Source organism: Xyrauchen texanus, chromosome 13 (assembly GCF_025860055.1).
Source record: "Xyrauchen texanus isolate HMW12.3.18 chromosome 13, RBS_HiC_50CHRs, whole genome shotgun sequence".
NCBI classification, from domain to species: Eukaryota; Metazoa; Chordata; class Actinopteri; order Cypriniformes; family Catostomidae; genus Xyrauchen; species Xyrauchen texanus.
Genome location: NC_068288.1, coordinates 32,092,906 through 32,117,527, shown reverse-complemented (window position 1 = coordinate 32,117,527; position 24,622 = coordinate 32,092,906). Strand labels below are relative to the sequence as shown.

Below are 24,622 nucleotides of genomic sequence, written 5' to 3'. Positions count from 1 at the left end.
CCAGAGCTGAGTGTTTGTTTGTAAACAGTAACTTTATATATACGTAGATGTGTGATCACAGGTGTGTATTTAAAGTAATTTTAAAATGGATTAGAACATGGCTCATGCAATCAGAATTTAGAGTCTGAACTATAAATGTAATAATGTGATTTAATTTTGAACTATGCAGGTAAATTCATTAGTTCTTTCAGAAAAAGCTCATCATGGCATCAGCAGCCACATCCTCCTCATCTCTAAGTCTATGATTCCAATCATCATTTTCACTATGTCTAGAAGATAGTCTTTCTATATGTCAATAATTCAGGATGGGATCTATGAATGCCTCAGTTTTAGAAGAGAATAATTTATGCAATGGGTCTTCTAGCTCATGAATATGTGATGGTTTGCATCAAGTGCCTTTTTTTTCCTCTCTGACTGCATCTCTCACTTTCTCGCCTCTACCATCTCTTCTTTTCTCTTTGGCAGCTTGAAGAAATAGAGTGGTAATTGCTCTTCCATTATTTCTGGTCAGTTCTGTCATGAGTAGGAAAAGCATCTCATGCACAAACCCCAATTAGGAAGCTTTTCAAATATGTGGTAAACAGGAATATCAGTCTTGTGAGAGAATGAGCTGAATACAGGACAACCTGAAAAAACTTCACTAAAGAGCCATCATCTGTATTGCTTTTCTGTGCTGTGAAGTCACTGGTCGAAAACAAGACTTTCAGATGTTTAAAATGTAATTTGTTACAATACGTAATTGTATTAAAGGCTTGATCAGATCTTTAACAACAACTATTGTTCTAGACTAATGGCAGGTTTTGTGTGGGTAGATTATTTTTTATTTAAGACCAACAATGTGTGAGAATTGCTTTTATTGTAAACAACACAATATGTTGCTCCCTGATTCAAGTTCTCATCATTCTCTTCATACTCCATACTGCATGTGATAGTCTATTTAAATAAAAAAGTGAAAAAGAAAATTGTGCCAATCAATCATATATATGTCTCTTTTATTTGGAACAAAGAAGGCATGAAATTTTAAAACTTTGATTTAGGAAGGTCTACAATTTGCAGAAAAGTGTTGACTAACACACTGTCTACACCGGGGGCGCCTGTTGATGCGTCACAACGCAACGGCTTGAAGCCATCAAGCCATTACATCGTGTCACATCACGTCAGCATGAACCTTCTAAACCGTTTATTTGTGACGTTGTCAGTAGTAGCGCCAGGGCATGAAGCGCAAAATGGAATGGGACACCAGTTTACTGTCGGACACTTCCAGTGTTGACAGTAGTGTCGAATCCGAGTCAAGTCCGAGTCTTTAAACAATCGAGTCCGAGTGGAGTACAAATTAATCTGTTCATGAAGCTGAATTAACATTGTAACCGTAAACTCAACATCAATATTTTAAACTTGTTTTAACCCTCACAACTCAGAAAAACAGTTTGTCAATATAATGTAACAAAAACACCATAATATCTTATGATTAGTTTCCTGCTGAACAAACTTCAATGTGGTTTCAGAATGAAAGCATATGCTTCAGGTGCAAGAAGACAAAACTGTTCTTCAACACACTTTTTCTTGCGTACTGTTAACATTTCAATAATTTGTTGCTTTTCCCCCTCCACACAAGCATAGACTAAAGAAAGTCAAAGCTATGTTAGTCATTACAAAAGGTTATTATGTTTCAAATTTGAATTTACTGAGTATTGTCTATACTGAGATTTCTTTCTAAATCTTTTTCTCTATCTGCCAACTGATTTGGGAAAATACAGTACATACAAATGAGTCAACACAGTAGTAATTAGCACTCGCTGAGAAGTTACGTCTCATGATTTGACTGCAAATGCTACATCCAAAAACACTGGAAAAGCCCACTGATAATATTAGGCCGATGTCGTCACTGACGTGATTTTCTAGTTAATTTGATTTGGTCTGCAATTAGTCTGAAATCTTTAAATACCAACCAAAGAACATTTCATTGAGCTCTTCTTTAACTGCAAAAACATGGCGAATAATAATTTTGAGTTATACATTTAACAGAATTGTCCTTCAAAAGTGTCAGAGGTGTAGGCTAAAAAAAGACGGGCATAAGTTATCTGGTGGTTTACAATAAAAATAAATACAAATATGTTTCTTTTTTATATAAAAACATCATCAGCAACTAAATTCATCTAGTAACATGAAGTTTAGCTTCATACACAAACGCTGTCATTGTATAATACATTTATTTTATGGTCCATAATTAAATTATAAACTAAATATTTTACTGCCCAAAATATCATAATATTGTATTGTGAATGGTTGAATGTCATGAATGGTAGACAAATGCTGTAAAAGAATGTATTTTAAGCAGCTCGTCAATGCTTTGAAAATAGTCAATCAATAATAAATAGGTGATGTTTATCTGTTAAGAGTTGCTGTCTGCTTTAGCATTAATGCTTTTTTCCCCAGAATATTTAAGAGTTACACAGTTAATTCATCAAGCTATTATGGGCCATTTCAAACTGACTACACTGCGTGGACCACAAGAGACTACAGAAGCCTACATGTGTAGATACATTACACCTAAAAAGACTTAATATCCAATATTAATACTATTCTTATGTATTTACATTTCAATATGCTGTTTTTAGTAAACCGTGAGAGACATGACGTGGGTGACTTAACTCAATGAAGTTCTTGACTTTACGTTTTTAACCACGATGAAACAGTGTTGGCTGCACAAATGACACATGCAATTTTACCAGTTGTCAGGTCCCGTGTCCTATGAAACTGCCTTGTTTAGTTTCTATTACATTGGATACCTGACTTTATGTTTTCGTCATGCCAGCCACCTTGGCAGTTGATGTTATACAGTAATCTCTGTAGTAACATTCAAGCATATTGGTTGACTGATGAGTGTGCCTGTGCACGTGCGTATGTGTGCTTGTGTTTGCTTAAACACAGTGAAACAACTCTGGCTACGTCTACTGATTTAGGGGCTAATACAGCTGCATGCAGACAGAGATGTGTTCATTACTTTCTGTTTTGTTATTTATTTAATATTTTTTTTCATTGCATCACTAATGTCATGGACTCGGATGGAAAAAAATTGAAGTCCAAAAGGCTCGAATCCGAGTCAAGTCAGAGTGAAAATGCATCCGAGTCCGTGGCAAGTCCATTAAAATTTAACTTGAGTCTGAGTCCAAACTCAAGTACCCCAAATCTAGTCGACAGCATCATTGATTAGAATGTTGTGTCATAGAATGTCGTGTCAAAAGCAATACAACCCACACCTCTTGCATCCGGCGTAGACTGGGTGTAAAAGTGAACTCTACTACAAAAATTATTTAAATGACATATAAACACAAAATGAAGCTTCATATTACATTCTTTAGTCTAATTTGTTGTAATTTCAACCTGTCTTTCTAATTTACCTGTGGAAAAGACAACATTTCTGGAGACAAGTTTGTAGTCCACAATGGAGAACTGTGGGAGCTCTATTCGGGCCACACCCGTCACTGCACTTTCTCCTCCCTTCCAGTAAAACTCGATATCATCTGTTGTGTATCCATCTAAAGAGAACAAATAAATCAAATTCATCATTGAGTAAATAATACATTACTGTTATGAAGCAAATATCAGATGACTTTGGATTTATGTTTTAGTGAGAGATTTACTGAGAGCTCAGACAGTGCTCCACATTCAAACAAAGAAATTAAAAAACATAATCTGTTTATTTCAAGGAATGGCAATGGCTAAATGTTTCAAGATTGATGTCGCGGACCTTCAGCTGAATCTCCATCCCTTCATCTCAATAACCACAGCAACCCAGTTCAATTTATGTTGAATAAATAATATTTGATTAAAAAAACTGCAGTTTCTCCTTAATTCTCAATTCTGAGGATGACGTTTCTGGAAATAGTATTTATTTCCATAATTAGTAGTATGTATAGCACATGATGAAAAGTGAAAAAAGTCAGCACAAGTGCGTTGTTAACATAATCATGCAAATGAGCATCTGTTCTGCTCAAGTGTGGGGAGCTGTTTGGGGTCAGATATCCCAATGTGACACAGACCACTCCATTTTATACCAGCACTGTAGTTCATAATCCATGATAAGCAATGTGGTTTTGCTAGCATGCATTTGAAGTAAACGTATGCATATACAGTACTATGTATATGCATATATGAAGCAAATGAAGCTATTCAAAATGTATTAGTAATGCCAATTTAGTGGGGGACCAGCCATACTAAATTAAAACACAACATATAGTCTTAATGTCTTAATGAAAATCTAAAATATTATTAGCTCATTGTAAAAAGAGGAGAAGTGAATGGCAAGTGCCCAGCATGATAAAAATAAAATTTGTGTGTACTGTATGTGCGTGTGTACATTTATGAGTATCAAGAACACTTACAACTCTCTATCTCCAGAGTGCAATTCTGTTCATCTAATGGATACCTTCTCAGGTCCATCATGCAAGCAGCAGTGGTGGTGATTCTAGAAACGCAGAAACACACACACACACACACACACACACACACACACACACACACACACACACACACACACACACACACACACACACAAACACACAAACACACATGCCAGAAGAGTCAAACACTGAAAACACACAAATCTATAAATTGAGGTAGCGAGAGCTCTGCTACTGTAGCATGTACCAGGCTGGCTGCCACACTTGCTTAAAGGGATTATTCAACCAAACATGGAAATTCATTAATCATTTAGTCACCCACATATTCCTCGAAACATGTAAGAAAGTTATATGGGTTTGTTAAATGATTTTTGGCTGATTTGTCCCTTTAACAACACTGTAAAACATTGTTCAACATCTGAATGTAAACATGAAACTTTTGTTGTTTGGCTCTTTGTAAAGTGTAATCAGGTCCTAGACATGCTCAGAGTGGACTAAAACTTGTAAGTGGATCCCTATGGCGCCCACTGGAGCTCTTCAATTCTTTACTACATCTCAGTATGTTTTACTCACTCTGCATAAGTGGTGAGATGAGATGACAACTACTCAAAATATCAGCAGCCATTTGTGGGGCAAAAAAGCATCAACAGCCATCAAGTGACCACACTTAAAGCAATATGCAAAAAAGACCTGGTATTAAGATTAAGGTCAAAATGGGTTCTAAAACTTATTGTGTTCAGATCACAAAAACCACATTCAAATGTGTTTAAAAACACATGTGAACACATCACATTTGAAGTGTAAATGCAAATCTGTCTTGAATGTGTCTCGGAGCAGCAAAGCGCCTCCCCTCACCTGTCAATCAACAGCTGCACCAAAACAAGGGTTTAAACTTTACCGGTTACAAGAGGCTTTAAAAAGGAAATAACCGTCCGATCGGAAATTTTTAAAGCAGAAGCTGATCTTCTTCAGTGTGTCTGATTTCAACACGCAGGTGTAACGGGAGCAAGCTGTACATGATAGCTCTGCAGTGTGTTTAAACCTCACTTCACTGGGCTCAAGAGGTGCACTAGCGACTGATGCTAGAGGCTGTAGCCTTTAGGCTCCTCGTTAGCGTGCTCGCCTCCCATGCCGGCTGACGTCAGTTCGAATCCTACTTGGAGCAGGTGGAGCAGGACCAGTTACAGTGGTGCTGTGAACCGGATGGGAGTGAGGTTTAGTGGGCTTAGTTAGTTAACGAGAGCCAGCTGGTACGTGATAGCTGTGCAGTGTGTAAACCTCACTCCCCTGGCCTCAAGAAGAGCACTAGCAACTGACGCTAGGGGCTGTCTTCAGCCTCCCATGCCGGAGACGCCGGTTTGAATCCCGCTCGGAACAGGTCGAGCAGAACCAGTTACACAGGGACACTTATGAGAAGCACGAACATCTGCAGCTCAGGTATATACAGGTAATCCACTAAAATAATGGATAATTCTGCTCGAAAAGTTGCGTTTAGATTAAATATATTTTGTGCTTAGATTAAATATCAGATGCATCTGGGAGAAATAGTGCCATTTTTTTCATGCGTTCTTTGTCTTTCTGACTTTGATGCACTTTAATGTCATGCAATAACACACTGACAGAGTGATTGATGTATGTCATCATGAATCCCTCCCCTCCAAATCCGATCACAAGTGGTCATAGAAGATACATTTAAGGGGAGTGAGGTAAACATCGATGTGTCTCACCTGACCACATTTGATCAGATCACCAGGGGAACCAGCACTATTTTCAATAGGGATGTGAGACTATAGGTCGATATGGCAGTCAAAGCAAGCAAACAGATTGAAGATCTGCTTTCCACTTAAATTCTTAGAAATATAATTTTTGGTTGTGTGAGAACAGCTTGAAAACACATAAATGTGTATCCAGCTGAGCAGGAAGGAACATATTAAAATCTGGCTCCTCCTGCCCTTCAAAAGGCTTTTGAACTAAATATAGCACAGAACATGCATATGCAAGATCTTGCATGAGTGGACATGAACAAATAGTGCAGATTTAAATAGGATATGAAAATGCTTTTTTTGCCCCATAAATGGCTGCTGATCTTTCGAGTATGGTGGCAAGTATTGTCTCATCTCATCACTAATTCATAATTTCATCTCCACACAAGTGCAAAGTGGACTAAACCCTGATGACAAAGTGATATGTCTTTTATATGAGTCAATGGACCTCAGTCAGGATGGACGCCATATTTAATTTGAAGCATGGTCTGTTCAATAGGCTGTGCTATCTTAAAGGGATAGTTCACCCCAAATGAAAATTCTGTCATCATTTACTTACCATATCATTCCAAAATTGTTTGACTTTTATTCTTGCACAGAACGCAAAAGGAGATATTTAGCTAAATGTCTAAGTTGCTCTTTTCAGTATGAAAGTGAATAGTGAACACGTTTGGAATGATATATAATGATATATGGTAAATAAATCATGACAGAATTTATATTTTGGGGTGAACTATCCCTAAGATCCTAGATCACATCAAATTCAGAATTTCCAGAATTGTTGTCCAGTTTAGTTAGCTAAATAATCTACACAAAGGTGCACAAAAGTATGACCTATTGAACAATCTGTACTTTTATCTGTTACATCTTAATTTTCATTCATATAAAAGTAAGTATTACATCTACCCAGACTAAAGTCCATCTTAATAAAAGATCTGGGTTGAGGTTCCCAAAAGCGTCACAGACGTAAATGGATTGTAGACACTATTGGCACCAATGGCTTCTATAATCTGGCTAAGTTTGCGATGCTTTTGGGAAACCCATCACTGGTCTCTCACCCAGGTGGAGATACCTGACTGAAATAAGAAAATCTGTCATAGAATGATCTTGTCCAATTTTTAACACTTCTAATCCTAACTGCAAAAACGTCACAACTGAATAAGAGGACAAATCTTTTGAGAGTTCGTTCAAAAATGTGTAGGCAATTATTATGCTTTTAATCATTCTTTTTTTTAATTAGTTTTTTAATCCCTTAAAAAACAGATACAAGTAAAAGAATACTATAGCAGTTAATCAACTTGTTTATTTTCTCTTTATTAGTTGCACCCTCTCTGAATGTGTAATTTCTACACAATCTATTTTAATAAATGATTAAATGACCATAAATTAGCATTTTGACATATGAGAAAATAACATTGCTTTGAAATGTGTGTTATGTTACAATGTTTCTAAGGTTTTTGCTTCCTGGAGTGGATTAATTAAAGAGGAAACCCAGCGCCTTCATTCCATCTTCAGAGCCATTTTAATGAGAGCACACTCAAGTGCCTTAACATATTTATATATATGCAAGCTCTTCTTTCTTTAATGGCACCCAGCTCCGGCAAACAAATAAAAGCCCTAGCGCCATACACATTATCACTATGTTGAACTATGGGCATTACATGATCAGGGACCTCCCTAGTTAAACTATTAAATGTTGTTCAGTGGATTGCTGATGTTACATTCAAGTGCAATGAGATAAATCACAAAAGGGGTGGAAAAGGTGCAGTACACTTTCCTAGCATGCACCATGTATTAGCATATGGCTGCATTAGTCCAAGCGATCTCATTTGGAACAAAACGCAAAAGCTAAATTAGGCTACGTTAACTGGCTCATAGTGCACTCCAGCTGGAGCAGAGGATGAAGGCATAGCCATGCTCTTCCATGTGGGAATGAGCAGAAGAGCTCATTTAGTATCAGACTCTGATAACACGAAAGGGTTTTAACAAGATAAAGGCACACATTAGCACTTATGCAATTTAGCAGCCGAGTGCACTGACCAGAATAGGGCACGCTCTCACGGTACTGTACATCACTGCACCCGCTGAAGCTACCCACTTTCAGTCTCTTCTCTGAACAGTTTTAAGGTCAAATAAAAAAAAATTATCTGACAGGCAGCTTTTCATTGAGAATCAAAGGGTTTGGTTGAGACCTTTGGCACGCCATAAACCTGAGTCCTTCTGATAAGATCAGAAGCAATTTCCTTGTCGTTTAAGATCAGTTTGCATGTTTGATATAAAGGGGTCATATCATAAATGTTTTATTATTTAATTATTTTTCACTTTTGGTTGTAACGATTCTTGCGCCAAAACACTCATAATACATACATAATTTAGCTTTGCAGTTGGGTCGAATATAGCTTGTTTCAGCCTTCCACAACAGACTCTGTGCAAAGCCTGCATTACATTGTGACAGATTAAAAAATTATCAGGGACTGTGTTGAAAACTAATTTCAGCCACTCTTCATAACATAACACAGACCAGTGAGGAGGTTTTGAGCTCTAAAACTTACAGTATGTTTACAAAGTATATTAATATTTGTGTCTCTTTATATCTTTAAGGTAGATTATTATTTCACATGACACAACCTGTTAAATATTCCAATACACATCAAGCCTTGAAAATAAATTTCAAAGGTCAATGAACATCAAAGCAATTTAACTATAACATTTTACAAATTTTCAGTAAAAAAAAATTTTTATTTTTTTTTTGTCAGTAAAAGCTGGCAGTGTAAATGTGAGAGTCAGAGGCTATGAGACTTCAGCAGTCAGTTCTCACCTTAATCCATAAAGAACTGTGCCATCTGGGTGCAGACGGATCATGCGGTTCTTCACTGTGACACCATGTACAAAAGACTTCTTGTCATTAAGGAAATATGTGTCAGGAACCCAGAGCTGGTCAGCTACCCTGTTGTCTAGGGTGAGATTGAGAGGAATGCCAGAATATGCTAGCCGCTTGTCCCTCCAGTACTGTTGGAAATACATGGTCAACGTGTAATCCTGTTGGATAGCGAAAGAGATACAGTACATCATTAGACAATTTAATCTCACAAGATTGATTTAAAACAAACAAACAGACAAATCTCAAAATGTTCAACTGGTTTTACTTTTAAGACCCAGATTTTACACCAAGTGGTGACACAACACAGTAGAAAAATTGAAATTCATCAATATGGCAGTTTTCGAAGCATGTCTTCTAACTAAACTGGCTAGCTTCTACAAGTGACAGAACAATTTGTGCCAAGATACAATAGAACTTAATCATACACATACTGTAGTAGCCTCTGACTTCAATAACAAAAGATACAGTATGACAAGTGTTTACAACTCATTCTAAAAAGCTGAGAAGTCTATTTATTTTAAATCCTAACTACTGTATGTAGGATTACTGTAAATAGTTTTTTTTATTTTATTCTTGACATTTAGAATAATTTTTCGAACAGACCTGCATGCAATTTATGGGTTGTGAACCACAAGTTGAGGATGACTTGTTAAAAATCCAGTGTATGATTATGTTAAGAGGTTTCTGGGCTGTTAAGAGGCCATCCATTAAGAGGCATTGATTCAAAACATCTATGAAAAAGATCACATACAACATTACCATTCATTACAAAACCATATACCCCTGTTTTTTGTGGGCTTTGATATGATGGGCACACACATACTCTCATATACTCAAGGGTCAAAAGTGCCAAGGTCAGAGCTTTGGCCTTCAGCAAATAGATTTTCTGTTGTCTGAGCGATATTTATAGAAGCATCAAACAACTTGGATTGGAAACAAGCTGCCGTTGGCCTCCATTTTTCAAGCCTGTCTGCCATGAAGATGCTGCATGGCTGTCTCCGTAAGTCAGTCTGCTTTGCACCGCACCAACTATAGATTTCCATTACCACTGCCATATAGTCTCTACAACAGCTTGTTGAGCAGTACTATATGACCTTAGCTATACACAATATAGAAATTCAATCAAAATAAAGCATTGGCTTGATAGGCCTTATATTTTGTCTGTCTGTGAAACTCAATGAATTTTAAAAAGGCTGAAATCATGGAATTCTCCCCTATTTGTCCCCTGGGCCAATACAAAACTCGGTTGGAATCCAGCAGAAAGCACATGTTGTTTTTATTGTGAGAATGTGTGAGTGTATACTTGTTCCTGTGTTGGGTTAACTGTTATAAAATGTACTGTACGCATGGGTAAATTAAAGACCTGACATGCTGTCCTCCACAATGTGCACAACCTGTTGATGTAACAAGAGGTAATTCACTTAGAAACATATGTTAGAGCGGGCTTAGACCCCTGGGGCTGACTTCAGAGTCTGCCAGGAGATCTGCGAAAACAAGGCTGTGCAAGAGAGCATGCAGCTGAGTTGATTAGCTAACGAGACGAGGGGGGACGACATGACAGGGACACCTTCTTTGTGATTACTAATGTCTGTGATTCCCTCTCTCGCTTCATCTTCTTTTCTTTTCTCTCCTATCCAGCCTCTTAAAGCCCCTGCATACTTCCTGCAATATCGAAGAACAAATGGGTGTGACATCATTTAGAACTAAACCTGACCAAATAAAAGGTGTTTTTGAGTTTGTTTCAGTGGTTTGTAACAGCTCGCCAGGGCAAACTTTTAGGAAAACTTTTTCTCGGCTGCTCTACACTGTCTTACTACCATTGGTCCATGTCATTGGTAGGTGTGACCTGGATCTCCTCCTACTTTCAGGCCAACAGCTAATTCTCATTCAGTCAGTTTAAGATCAGTCAACATGAACACACCGGCATGCAGTTATAAGTTGGTGCAAATTTACCTACATTTGAAGATCGTTTGCGTAGACACACTTTCCAAAACCATATCATGAGATTCTTTTTTTTAATAGTCTACAAAAGGAATGAAATCTACTCAAATGCCCATTTAATGTTTTGTTTTAAATGCTGCTTCAAGCCATTCACACATCTGCACATAGTAAGGTATACCTATCATCATTCTTTTGTCTGTATTCTGCCCATTAACACTTTCATACACCCATATTTGAAGTAGTTTTAGCGTTATCATAAACTACAATAACAGTGTGTAATCAGCGCAAATTATGGCCGCAAAACGTGTTAGCGGATGAGCTCCATGAATTCAGAATGTAAACAAGACAAATTACACATTATCTACTGGATATATATTACTTTAAATCATCATAGAGTAATTAAAACATCTTATTTTACTGACCTCTTGTGATTACTAATAGAATGAGGCATGAGGTCATTGATAACACATTTCAATGTCACATGGTTCCACGTCTGTCGGTCACTTCGACGTAGTGTCGAGTGAAGCGACATTAGGGGACTTTCTTGAAGGACCTCGGTTACCGGAGGAACCAATCATCTTGCCATGAGGGGTGAGGGGGGAGGAGGGTTCCAGTCTAGCCCCGCGCTCACCGCGGCCCGGGCAAGCATATCGGACATCTGCGAGTCAGGCTCAGACTGGACGAGCAGACCCGAAGGTGGCAGCTCATTCGAGTCATCAGTATCAGCCGCCGCTGTGACGCTTTCCGATGCAGCGGTGTAAACATCATCCAGCTCGCGATGTCCGAGGGAGTATACAGACTGGCCGTGAGGCCGTGAGGCTAGACACTCTCACCTCAAGCCCGGATTGAAGCAAATGAGCATGCTGGGGGGGCGAGTGGTTTGTGGGTATTTACCCGGTGAAACTGAGCCTGCTGCACTCCCCAAATCACCTTCATCACCAGCCGCGGCGGCCCCAATCCCATAGGAAGGAGGCGCGGGGGGTCAACGGCAATATGTATACTTTTTTAGAGAAAATATACTCTTTTACATTTCTATTTGCTCCTTAAGGAAACACTGTCGAAGTGCCCAGGGACAAAGATGCACTGCCATGCAGAGAAGGAGTAATCCACCGATATGCGTCGTGGATCCAACAGCAATGCTCTACAGAGGTGAGTGGAACAGTAGTGATCTCAGCTCGCTGATCGCACAACCGCTTGGCTCCGAAGAATAAATCTGAATGAACAGAGGCATGATTTTTGGGACATGCAAATTCTGTCTGCCAAATTCTCATTGGCCTTTTATCAAGTTCAGAGGTAACCGAGGCCTTCAAGAAAGTCCCCTAGTGTCGCTTCACTCGACACAATGTCTCGTTCCCTCTATCAGAGAATGGAGGTTACAACAGTAACCTAAAAGTTTTGCATGTAGTTTTGCACGTCCTCATATGTAAAAGCTCATCTAAATGCCTCCCCCTGCAGCATGGCTGGTGTCTGAATGTTCACAACAGTATGTCATTGCTCAGCTGTTTACATTTACATTTTACATTTATGCATTTTGCAGATGCAGCAACCTGGAGTTAAGTGCCTTGCTCAAAGACACAATGGTGTGTGGCTGTGGGGATCAAACCTACAACCTTCTGCTTAGCAGTTCAGTGCTTTAGCCCACTACACCACCACCACTGTTTAGAAATTATTTTTACCTCGAAAGAAGAAGAACTTCCTGGGGCCTTAATCCTCTTCCATTTTTCTCACTTCATGTTCTTTAAGCATTGCTTTTGTTTTAATTAATCCCCTAAATGACACCGATAGATACAAATCTATCTCACGATACATTGTGCCCTACACCATCAAATGAGTAGATGCTTTTTAGATGACAAATGCAGTGCATTCTACAAGTTGCAAAGCTATACTTTTGGGTCGTGTAATTTCTAGGTCACTAAAGACTCCAATCAGCATTTTAAAAATACATTTTTAAACAGGTTTCCTAAGGCTTCCATTGTTCGGATAACAGGCAGTATCATATGGCTTACTTTATAGTTGTCTCTTCACATTAAGAAGATATATTTTAATGCTGAAACAATGGCACATAACACCTTTAACTACATTTCTCAATTGTGATAGCATTGTTTTTTAAATCATAATTGTTATTTTGCAGCAGTTATACAGTTTTATTAATTAAGTAGTGGTATGGCATTGTTAAATGCTACAATGTTAAATTTTCCCTAACAAAATTTTAAGAGTCAAATATCCCGTATTATGATATTTTTTGTTTATTTGCTGAGTAAATATAATATTATAATTTATACGTTTAAATTACATTAAATTTGAATAATGGATTGCATGCTATTTTGGAAAGTACTTTGATTTTGAAAAAAGAATCATGTGCCAACACAGTCCATTAGTAAAACATTTGCTAAAGCACACAGTTTGCAATATATTCTAATGCAACATGGTTTCATAAGACACATTTTCCAAAAAACAAAAAAACAAAACAAGCAGTAAACTGTTGCCCTTTACTAAGTGCATATCTGCTCTTTAATCTTTGCTTATAATGTTCTAATGTTTCATATTTGAATGCTTGTCTGATCCTCAGGCTTAAATTGTGTTACAAACTGGTGGCTTCCCTCTTACAGTAAGTGTGTGCTGACCTAAACCATATGGATTCATCCTGACTGCATTGCAATAGACTGGAAAAATGTACTGTATGTATAGGACACCATTGTATGTATGTATAAGAGTTAACACTGCATCATCACATGGGTTGAGGCTATCGTATCAGTGTTTCAGGGTGTACGGGTGAGTGAAGTGAGTAATGCTGCTTTCATGTGCTATCAGAATTATCCTACATTCCACTTATGAAGTGGTAATTACGAGTACGTTGTGTTCAAGTGCTTTGCTTTCGGAAAGAACAGGAAACATGGATGAAGCCATGCTCATTCATACATATTTCTTGAGGAACATGCATTTTGACACATAATACACATTACACAGTACTTGCTGATGATAATGGAATTTTGGTCAAATTAAAGCTATTTTTACAGTGTAAAATGTAAAACATGCATAGAATGGCTGCTGATATACATAAATTAATCTGACCAAAACAGCAAGTGGTAACAATTAGTTGTATTTAGAAAAATTAACAAGACCTTTCATGCAAAACAGAAACTGTACTCTCCTCCACCATGTTGGAAATTTAGAACTCCTCCCATCTCGGAAACTCATGTATCAAAATTATCTCAGAGTTTCCCAATCGTAATTATGACTTGAGAGGGTCATTCATGGGCAACTTCTGAGTGGGAAACTCATATTTACGATAATTCCGATAGCGTGTGAAGGAGTTTTAGTCATGCATGTCAATCACATGTCTCTCCATCTGTCACTTTCTCTCCATCATGTTTCTAAATATGTGTGAGAATATTTTCATGTTCTATAGTGAGGTGTCTTATATTGTTTTCCCTGTGTCTTCACTGTGTGGGCTTGGTGATTCAGTACTATTACACAACCTAATCCAGACAAACCAGCAACAATTGTTTTAAAAACTGTAAAACTAATTTCACTTTCATGTCTGTTTAATAATAGAGTAAACAGATTTAGGTATTGTGCCTACTGAGAGATTTGATACTGATCTGGGTAACTGTTTTGCAGTGGTCATATTAAACAGAGGTTTAGGCTTCAATCATTTATCACTAGGTAAAATGTTATAGTAGTATATTCCAAGTGCAAGGGGACAATAGCTAGAAAATAGAGGAACATTTCAGGGTATGACTTCTTGGTAAATCGTTGTTTTCCACTGAGAGCTTCAAGAGAGGGTTTCCTTTATAATAAAAAGTAACAGATGAAATGCAACTGAAACAAACAGAGAAAGTTTCTTTCCAATCTGAAACTGACAATCTAATAGTGTAGGGCACTGGCATTATTAGACACTTTTTAGGATGGCTTCAGCCCCCCTAAATTTCCTCTCAGCCTCCCTAAACATCTGTGAATTTGCAGTGAGCACGTACAAGTTTTAAACAGCTGCAGACACAATGCTGCAGTTGTTTAAAATGCGAGATGCTTTGGTGGTTTTTCCATCTGTAAAGAAAGACTGACTGTAGTGCGAGCCAATAGCATTGGAGTGAGGGCTGTGAAAGAGCATATTCAATTAATGAATGAACCAGGGTTGGGGAATAACGGAATACAAGTAACGGGATTACGTATTTAAAATACAATATACAAGTAACTGTATTCCACTACAGTTCCAATTTAAATCATTGGTTATAAAAATACTGTACATTCAAAAATTATTTTGATTTCTGAAGAGATTACTTTGCATTTTATTGTGATTTGTTTAATTTAATATTTAGTCCTTTCTGATGGAAAACATTTATACATATAAATGATTCGATCCAAAGTGCATTTGAACAGCGGTGAAACACTTTCTTATTATGTGTTATATTCATACAAGCAGTACAAACCCTAATTTGTTAATAAATGTAAAAACAAAACAAAATATTTAAATGAGTATTTGAATGGTTCTTTAAACGGGTTCAGTTTTTTAAATATCTTTATAAGTGTGTTTATTATAGAAAATTACACAATTCTTAATGAATATTAGCCAGCTTTCCTGAATGATGTAAACACTATCTATGCTAAAGAGTTGAATACATTAACTGTGCACATCTAAAGGCGGCCCCTCACTGGAAGCATTTTAGCACATGCCATGTTGTCCGCCAGACAACTATATGTAACTGTGTCTCTTTCAAAACACTGGTCCAACCAAGGGTGTGAGTTTTGGGGTGGAAATACATTTATCTGACCAATGGCAGATGTGGGAGTGTTTGTAAAACCCATTGCTTTTACAGTTCCACTTGGAGCTGCTTGTTGTGCAAAAATGACACACTATACCTTTAAGAACATATTTCCATCCTAAATAATACAGGAAAGTTTGTGAGGAGGAGGATCAATAATAGAAAAGTAAAAGAAAAACACAGTCAATAAAATATAGCTGCAAGCAGCAATACGATTCCTCCTCAAAATGGCAAATAATTTAAAATTGATCAGTAGAGGGTTGGGGTTAACCCCACCCAATGGAGGAATCCAAAAAACATGTCTTTCTGTCTGAATCCTAAACAAAACATTTTCAGTGTACAGAAAAATCCATCATGCCGGACCTTATGGACGCTTGAGGCTTTTTTGTTCCCAATGAGAAATGAGGTATGTACGTTTAATTAAATAAATGGGGTGGAAATGCCATCACTTTGAAAATAGGACATTTGGGCATGGCTTGTAGCGCCCCCTAAGGGCGAATGTAGGCCATTCTTGGTGTGGGGTTTACCATTGGCCTGTAGTATCAATGTACACAATTAGAACATTTTTGGCAAATGTGGGCCATTCTTTGCATAGTACTTCAGAGTGATGTCATCTTGAAGAATTTTAGGTTTGAAAAACCATCAGTCAAAATGACATTTGATTTATTGACAATTGAGGCAATGTGGACATTTACATAAATACGCCCCTTTCAGCCATTTTGTGTTTTATTCATTTTTGCTAAGTAATATATTGAAAAACTTCAGTTATACACATGGGTAACAAAATTTCAAGTCAATCGGAGCTACGGTTTAGAAGATTTTTCTAGGTTTTTCCAAATTTTCACTGTGCAGGAAAATCTATCATGGTGGAAACTATTTGTCCTTGAGGCTTTTTTGTTCCCCATGAGAAATGAGGCATGAACACACAGTTTCAGAAGAATTGGACAAATGGGGTGGAAATGACATCACTTTGAAAATATTTTCTTTTTTGGGTGTGGCCTGTAGTGCCACCTATGGGTGAATGTGGGCCATTCTTGGTGTGGGGGTACCCGTTGGCATGGAGTATTAATGTGACAATTTACAAAATTTTTGACTAGTGACTTTTTGAGATATTGGGGCTCAAGGAGAATAATAATAATAATAATATTAATAATAATAATAATAATAAAACCGTCAATAACAATAGATTTCCTCCTACCCTCTGGGAGGGTGAGGTGATAGTGTCATCAGCCTGGTAAGGAGTGTGTGCTTGCACAAAAAGACAAGCTTTCAGCATGCCAGTCAGAGGGCATTTACATCAACTTACCACCACCATGTCTACTGGGAATACCAGAATAACAGCAGGGGGACAAGTGTAGTGTTGTCCGACCTGCGGGGTTAGTGTGAGTGTTATATCGTCCAACCTGGGGGGAAGCATCTGTGAGTGTGGGGGCATGGGGGCCAGGCTTCTGTCAGAACCGCCTCTGTACGCAGTGTGTATGTGTGAGTGTATATGTGTACGAGCATGATCCCATGTATTGATATTTAAATAGCTATAATTAATAAAAATAAAACAGCTTAATATCTTTTTAAAGATATAATTAAACAAACAAGCAACAATAAAATATATATATATATATATATATATATATATATATATATATATATATATATTACAGAAATTACTGGTACAGTCTAAGGCCAAAGTGTGCAATTTTTCAGATGTTAAATTCTTTCTCCAATCCCAGTTTAATATGCAGAAACAACTTAAGTAACCTGACTTCCAAAGAGTGTTAACACTGTGACTCATTTTCCTGTTTATTTGAGTAGTTTGATATTTTGACCAGTATGAGTATGGGGAGTGTATGACTCAGACCCAGATGTGTATGACTTTTATTCTTCTGCAGAACACACTTCATACTTCGCATGAAGAATGTGAATCACCCAAAACACGTGAAGAATGTGAAAGTTAAAGTGGTGATTGACTGAGCAGGGAGGAGAATTTATAAACTCATAAACTTTTTCAGGACACTGTATTTTAAATGGGGCGGCTGTGGCTCAGTTGGTCGAGCGGGTCGGCCACTAATCGCAGGATTGGTGGTTTGAATCCCGGCCCAAAAAACTCCACATGCTGAAGTGTCCTTGGGCAAGACACTGAACCCCAAGTTGCTCCCAATGGCAGGCTAGCGCCTTGCATGGCAGCTCTACTGCCATTTGGTGTATGAATGTGTGTATGAATGGGTGAATGTGTCACAGTGTAAAGCGCTTTGAATACCATTAAGGTTAAAAAGGCGCTATATAAGTGAAGTTCATTTACCATAAATATAATATTGTAAAAATCCAAATAACTTTAAAGATCTTTATAGTAAAGTGGTTAAACAATGTTTTCCATGTTTGTTCAATGAATCATAAACAATTAATGAACATGCACCTGTGGAATGGTTGTTAAGACACTAACAGCTTACAGACGATAGGCAATTAAGGTTACAGTTATAAAAAACTTAGGACACTAAAGAGACCTTTCTACGGACACTGAAAAACACCAAAAGAAAGATGCTCAGGGTCCCTGCTCATCTAAGTGAATGTGCCTTAGGAATGCTGCATATAGGCATGAGGACTGCAGATGTGGCCAGGGCAATAAATTGCAATGTCCATACTGTGAGACACCTTAGACAGCACTACAGGGAGACAGGAAGGACAGCTGATCGTCCTCGCAGTGGCAAACCACGTGAAAAAAACACCTGCACAAACCCACTTTCACTGGACCAGACAGGACGGGCAAAAAGTACTCTTCATCAATTTGGAGGTGGAGGGTCCGTCATGGTCTGGGGTGGTGTATCATAGCATCATCGGACTGAGCTTGTTGTCATTGCAGGCAATATCAATGCTGTTCATTACATATTGAAGACATCATTGTACATGTGGTAACCTTCCTTCAGGCTCATCCTGACATGACCCTCCAGCATGACAATGCCACCAGCCATACTGCTTGTTCTCTGTGTGATTTCCTGCAAGACAGGAATATCAGTGTTCTGCCATGGCCAGCGAAGAGCCCGGATCTCAATCCCATTGAGCAGATCTGGGACCTGTTGGAGGATTGGGCTAGGGCCATTCCCCCCAGAAATGTCTGGGAACTTGCAATTGCATTGGTGGAAGAGTGGGGTAACATCTCACAGCAAGAACTTGCAAATCTGGTGCAGTCCATGAGGAGATGCACTACTGTACTTAATGCACCTGTTGGCCACACCAGATACTGATTATTGCTTTTGATTTTGACCCCCCACATGTCACATGTCACACGCTGTGCAGCTGGATCCTGGATTTCCTGACAGGCAGACGTCAGGTGGTTAGAATGGGCAGCAACACCTCCTCGTCACTGACCCTCAACACTGGAGCCCCGCAGGGCTGTGTTCTCAGCCCACTCCTGTATTCACTATACACATGACTGTACATAGCTCCAATACCATCATTAAGTTTGCTGACGATACGACGGTGGTAGGTCTGATCACTGACAATGATGAAAGAGCCTACAGAGAGGAGGTGCACACTCTGACACGCTGGTGTCAGGAGCACAACCTCTCCCTCAACGTCAGTAAAACCAATGAGCTTGTAGTGGACTTCAGGAAGAAAGACGGAGAACACAGCCCCATCACCATTAACGGAGCACCGGTAGAGAGAGTCAGCAGTTTCAATTTCCTCGGTATCCACATTACTGAGGAACTCACATGGTCCGTCCACACTGAGGCCGTTGTGAAGAAGGCTCACCAGCGCCTCTTCTTCCTGAGACGGCTGAGGAAGTTTGGAATGAACCAACACATCCTCACACGGTTCTACACTAGTACTGTAGAGAGCATCCTGACTGGCTGCATCACCGCCTGGTACGGCAATAGCACCGCCCACAACGCAAAGCCCTGCAAAGGGTGGTGCGAACTGCCAGAAACATCATCGGAGGTGAGCTTCCCTCCAGGACATATATACAAGGCGGTGTGTGAAAAAAGCTCGGAGGATCATCAGAGACTCCAGCCACCCGAGTCATGGTCTGTTCTCACTGCTACCATCAGGCAGGCGGTATCGCAGCATCAGGACCCGCACCAGCTGACTACATGATAGCTTCTTCCCCCAAGCAATCAGATTGTTGAACACTTGATCTATCAGGATCAATAATTAGCACTGCACTTTATTCATCTATAATCTCACACTGGACTGTCAACATATTCTCCTCAATACAACTACTTATATATATATATATATCATATACTCTTACTTATTGTATATTGTGTATTCTATATTGTGTGTATTGTCTACTGTACATTGTATATAATTATTGTGTTGTGTAAGTATGTGTACATTTGATATGTAAATTGTGTTGTGTAAGTATGTTGTTTACTGTAATTGGTATATGTCTCGTCACTGTCATGACTGCTATGTTGCTCGGAACTGCACACAAGAATTTCACCTACTGTTGCACTTGTGTACATGGTAGTGTGACAATAAAGTGATTTTGATTTGATTTGATGTCTGTGAAACTTGTTCAGTTTATATCTTAGTTGCTGAATCTATTTAAATATTACTCTATTTAATCTGACTTGGCAGCGTCGCCTTGCTCCCCTATCAAGGGTAAAGAACCAGAAGGCTTTCATGATGTGGCATGGGGGCATGGTCGTGTGTCGGTCTGCGGGAGAGAGAGAGAGAGCGGTAAGGCTTGTCACCTGGTTTATAATTACCTTTAACACCTGTGTCTTGTTATAGTGATACGGAGAGAGACATGGGGGGTTTGAAGGGGCAGAGAAGGGGAAGGGTCCTCTGGACCGGGGTCGGGGTCTGGGCGGGCCTCCCCACCTACGAGGAGCCGGAATTGGGCGGGAGTGAGGGGAACGGGGAGAAGGGGATGGAACAGCAGGCACAGGGGGTGGAGAGAGAGAGAGAGAGAGAGGGAGAGAGAGGATACTGCCTCGCCATCTCTTGGGAACGCCGCCATGTAGTCCAGTGCCAGCTGGACGGCTCCATCCAACGACGCCGGGCGGTGGCACTGGACCCACTCCGACATGCCTCGGGGAAGCTGAGAGACGGACTGCTCCAGTACCACCATGTCGACCACTTCCACGACGTCGCGGGTTCCCCCCACCAGCAGCCATTTCCAGCAGGTGTCACGGAGCTGTTGCGCAAACGCGAATGGGCGGCCGTCCTTCCCGAAACTCAACGAGCGGAATAACTGTCGACTCTGCTCCGGGGTCCGACCGACCCGTTGCTGGATGGCTTTCTTCAGGTGGCTATAGTCCAGAAGGCTGGCGGCGGGAAGTTGTTGTGCTGCCAGCTGCGCCTCCCCGGAAAGTAGGGGCAATAAGCGGGCTGCCCACTGATCGGGAGGCCACCTCCATACCTCCACCGTTTTCTCGAACATGTCGAAGAAGGCCTCCGGATTATCGCTTGGCCCCATTTTTGCGAGGGCAAGCGGTGGGGTGGGATCCGAGGAGGACGCAGCACCAGCCCCCTCCCTGGCAATCAGGCTCCGCAGCGTTTGCCGGTCTTCAGCTTGTGCCTGGAGCAAGGCTTGGAAGCGTTGTTCTTGCTCCCGGCGAACCTCCAAGAGGGCATGGTGTTGTGTCTGCTGGATGCTGGTGAGGGCGTTGATGACTTCGGCCAGCGGTGAAGGCTCCATAGCGGCGCTCTCCTCCAAACCCGGGTTCTCGGCACCACTGTGAACTGGTTTGGTTGGGGTGATGGAGGAGTCAGGAGACAATGAGGCAGGTTCAAGGTCAGTACTTTAATTTGTACTTCGGTTTGTATACACACAACGGTAACCGTCGCTATAATGTAAACTATACACGTTGCACACTTCTGGCTGTCGTGTTTTCTGGACACTCTCTCTCCCTCTCTCGACACTTGACGTTCCTTAAATGTCTCTCTCCATATCACTATAACAAGACACAGGTGTTAGAGGTAATTATAAACCAGGTGACAAGCCTTACCGCTGTCTCTCTCTCCCGCAGACCGACACACAACCACGCCCCCCCCATGCCACACATGACTTTATGGAGCATTGGGGAAGGTTACTTGCATCCTGATACAGCTGGTTGCTTTGGCATGTTAAATACCTGTCTGCTCCTGTGTCAGCAGTACACGTACACGGCTCAGCGCATGGCGTGATTTAAATTGTCACTTAGTGTCGCTTCTTCGACACAATGTCGAAGTGAGCGACAGATGGGGAACGTCTAGGTTATGGATGTAACCTCCATTCCATTCCCCGGCCACGTCGCTGAGCCAAGCCACTGTTGCAGCCGGACCATTATCGGCTCCTCAGAAAAATCCTGAATGAAACAGACGTATTTCCCCGCCTTTATACCCGTATGTTCGGGGGCGGGACATGCAAATTCTGTCTGCCAATTTCTCATTGGTCTTTTTTCATAGATCAGAGGTATATTCAGCGCTCAAGAGAGACCCCTAGTGTCGCTTCTTCGACACAATGTCTCGTTCCCTCCATCAGGGAATGGAGGTTACATCCGTAACCTAGACGTTTTCTTTTATTTTACATAGATTTTTCTCCCCTGCAAATAACAGCACAGAAGAACGCACAAAGGGAGGAAAATGTTGTAAAGCACAAAGGGAATCTTCCTAATAACACCGGATTAATTCCTGAGAGTGGAGAGAGGGACTCATCCCCAGAGCTCAAAAACTCAACAGGCTGTGGTTAACATGGTGTTCAAAGAGGCTGATGTCACAGCGTGATCTTGCTGCTTGCCATCTCCACAGCCTGCAAGTGCTCTGCAAGGATAAGCCCAGGGGCTTTGCAGTGTATTGTGTGTGTGAACATACCGGTATCTATTGCACTTACCAAAGACTTTCAACAGAAGCTTGGAAGTAACCCACAGGGCATTTAAGTATCATTTAAAAAGTGGGATGTCCTCTTAAAGGGATAGTCCACCCAAAAATGTAAATACTGAAATAATTTACTCACTCTCTTGTTGTTTCAATCTAGGGATGTGAATTGAAAGGATTGTAATTATTCTGATTTAAATTCCTCTGAACAGATATGGTGTTTTAATGGTTCCACTAATGATTCTTTCAGTAATTTTTAGATAAATAAAAAAATTGCAATTCTTATTGAATTTTCTAAACTCAGCAGCCTTTACCAAATTATTAGATGATTTCATATTTTAACAGAAGATATTCTTGCAAAAGGTGTTTACACTTATTTATTAATTAATATATTGTATTAATTATTTTATTTTTTATGAGATACCACTATTTACAATGAACACACATAATTTGGATCTTTAACCATACATTGTCAGATCAACAACCATCCAGATTTTACTCCGATTCAAGTCTTAAAAGCCTCAAATAAAAATAACACTATAACAATTCTTGGTTCATTTGGAGTCAGGCATGACAAAATACTTGCAGTTCAGTAAGAATTGAATTCACTAAAAAGAGCCAGCTGATAAGATTAAATTGTTTGTTAGGAAGTGCTGTATCTTTTGCAGCACAGATGCAAAACAAAAACGACTGATAAGAGAAATTAATTTGGGAGGCAGCACTATATTTTGCAGTGTAGATTCAAAAGAACTAGTCCACAACGTCATTCATTCAGGGATTGGACTACACTAGTTGGGCTATATGCTTTGTGCTGCAAATGTAATAGCGTGTTGCACCACTGAACAGTAGTGCAGGAAACACTGTCAGAGTAGTTTCTAACAGTGTTCCGTCCATATTGGTGGAAATAAAGACAATTTCAAAACGTTAAAGGAATTGACGTCTTAATGTTCCATGAACAATTCCTGCTAGTTGTCGAACTCAGACTGCGTTCAAAACCAGATTTATCACCCTCAGAAGGGCACTCTGAAGGGAGAACAATCACAACAGTGATTCTGTAAGATCACTTCAAACTGAATTTCCAACATAAATGACCCTTATTTCTGAGCCCCACACCTTTTAGCCTTACAAAGCTCTCAGAGTGGATGGTAAAGTCTTCGAAGGGAATAAGGCATAGGGACGATCACTTTTGAATTGAACACACCCTCATTCAAAACAACAGCGAGAGGTGCTTCATTCATATTGACTTTAAAATGATTACTAACGATAACATGATTGTCATAAAATGTCATTATTAAAATGTGGGCCATGTTGTTCGGTGGCTGGATGCTTCCTGGATGCTTCCTGGATGCCTTGAACTAATGGAAATTAAAGTGTTTTGATCTCCCAAAAAGCAACTGAAATGAACACATACACCACTTCAGTGAAGCGAGATGGCTGGATCCGTGCAGGTAACAACTGTAACACACGTCTTATCTCTGGTAAATTTATGTAAATAATTATAAGTTTGATAGGTAGAGCTCTAAAAGTGACTATAGATCTGTCCCATTATAATGAATGAAGCTGCACAAGTTATTTACTATTACATTTAGTCATTTAGCAGGCACTTTTATCCTAAACAACTTAAAAATTAGGACAATTGAAATGGGCTATACAAGTCTGAGAACCATTAACAGAACTGAATGTCATGAAAATCCTGCGAAAACAAGAAAATGAGCCTTAATCATCAATCACTTCCCTTGCATACAATTTCCATAAAATGAAAGTGAATGGTGAGTCTAACATTCTGCCTCCTTTTTTGTTCCATGGAGGAAAGTCATACGAATTTGGAACAACATGAGGGTAAATGATGACAGAATGTTTTTAGATGAACTATCCCTTCAACACAAAGGTCCATCTATAACTAAATGTCACCTCACGGTCCACCCAAACAGTTTTTAGAGGGCACTTAAGACTGCAATATTGTCCATTTGCCTCTAGGTCATTATGACACATACCAGTCACTGAAAGTAAATACATACTGAAGCACACCTATTTATCCTAAAGGTGGAGTTAACACTTCTATACACTGATATTATG

The 24,622-nt window shown here is 39.6% G+C and overlaps 1 protein-coding gene across 4 annotated transcripts in view; it reads right to left on the bottom strand.

Moving 5' to 3' along the window:
• Positions 1 to 24,622, bottom strand: part of gabrb3 (gamma-aminobutyric acid type A receptor subunit beta3) — a 112,394-nt gene that overhangs the window by 33,086 nt on the left and 54,686 nt on the right. For all 4 annotated transcript variants that reach the window (XM_052140704.1, XM_052140707.1, XM_052140706.1 and 1 more), the window contains 3 exons: positions 8,985 to 9,205; positions 4,386 to 4,468; positions 3,402 to 3,539 (listed from right to left, as the gene is read on the bottom strand). In XM_052140704.1, the coding sequence (XP_051996664.1) occupies positions 3,402 to 3,539; positions 4,386 to 4,468; positions 8,985 to 9,205 (442 nt within the window). The remainder of the gene's footprint in view (positions 1 to 3,401; positions 3,540 to 4,385; positions 4,469 to 8,984; positions 9,206 to 24,622) is intronic.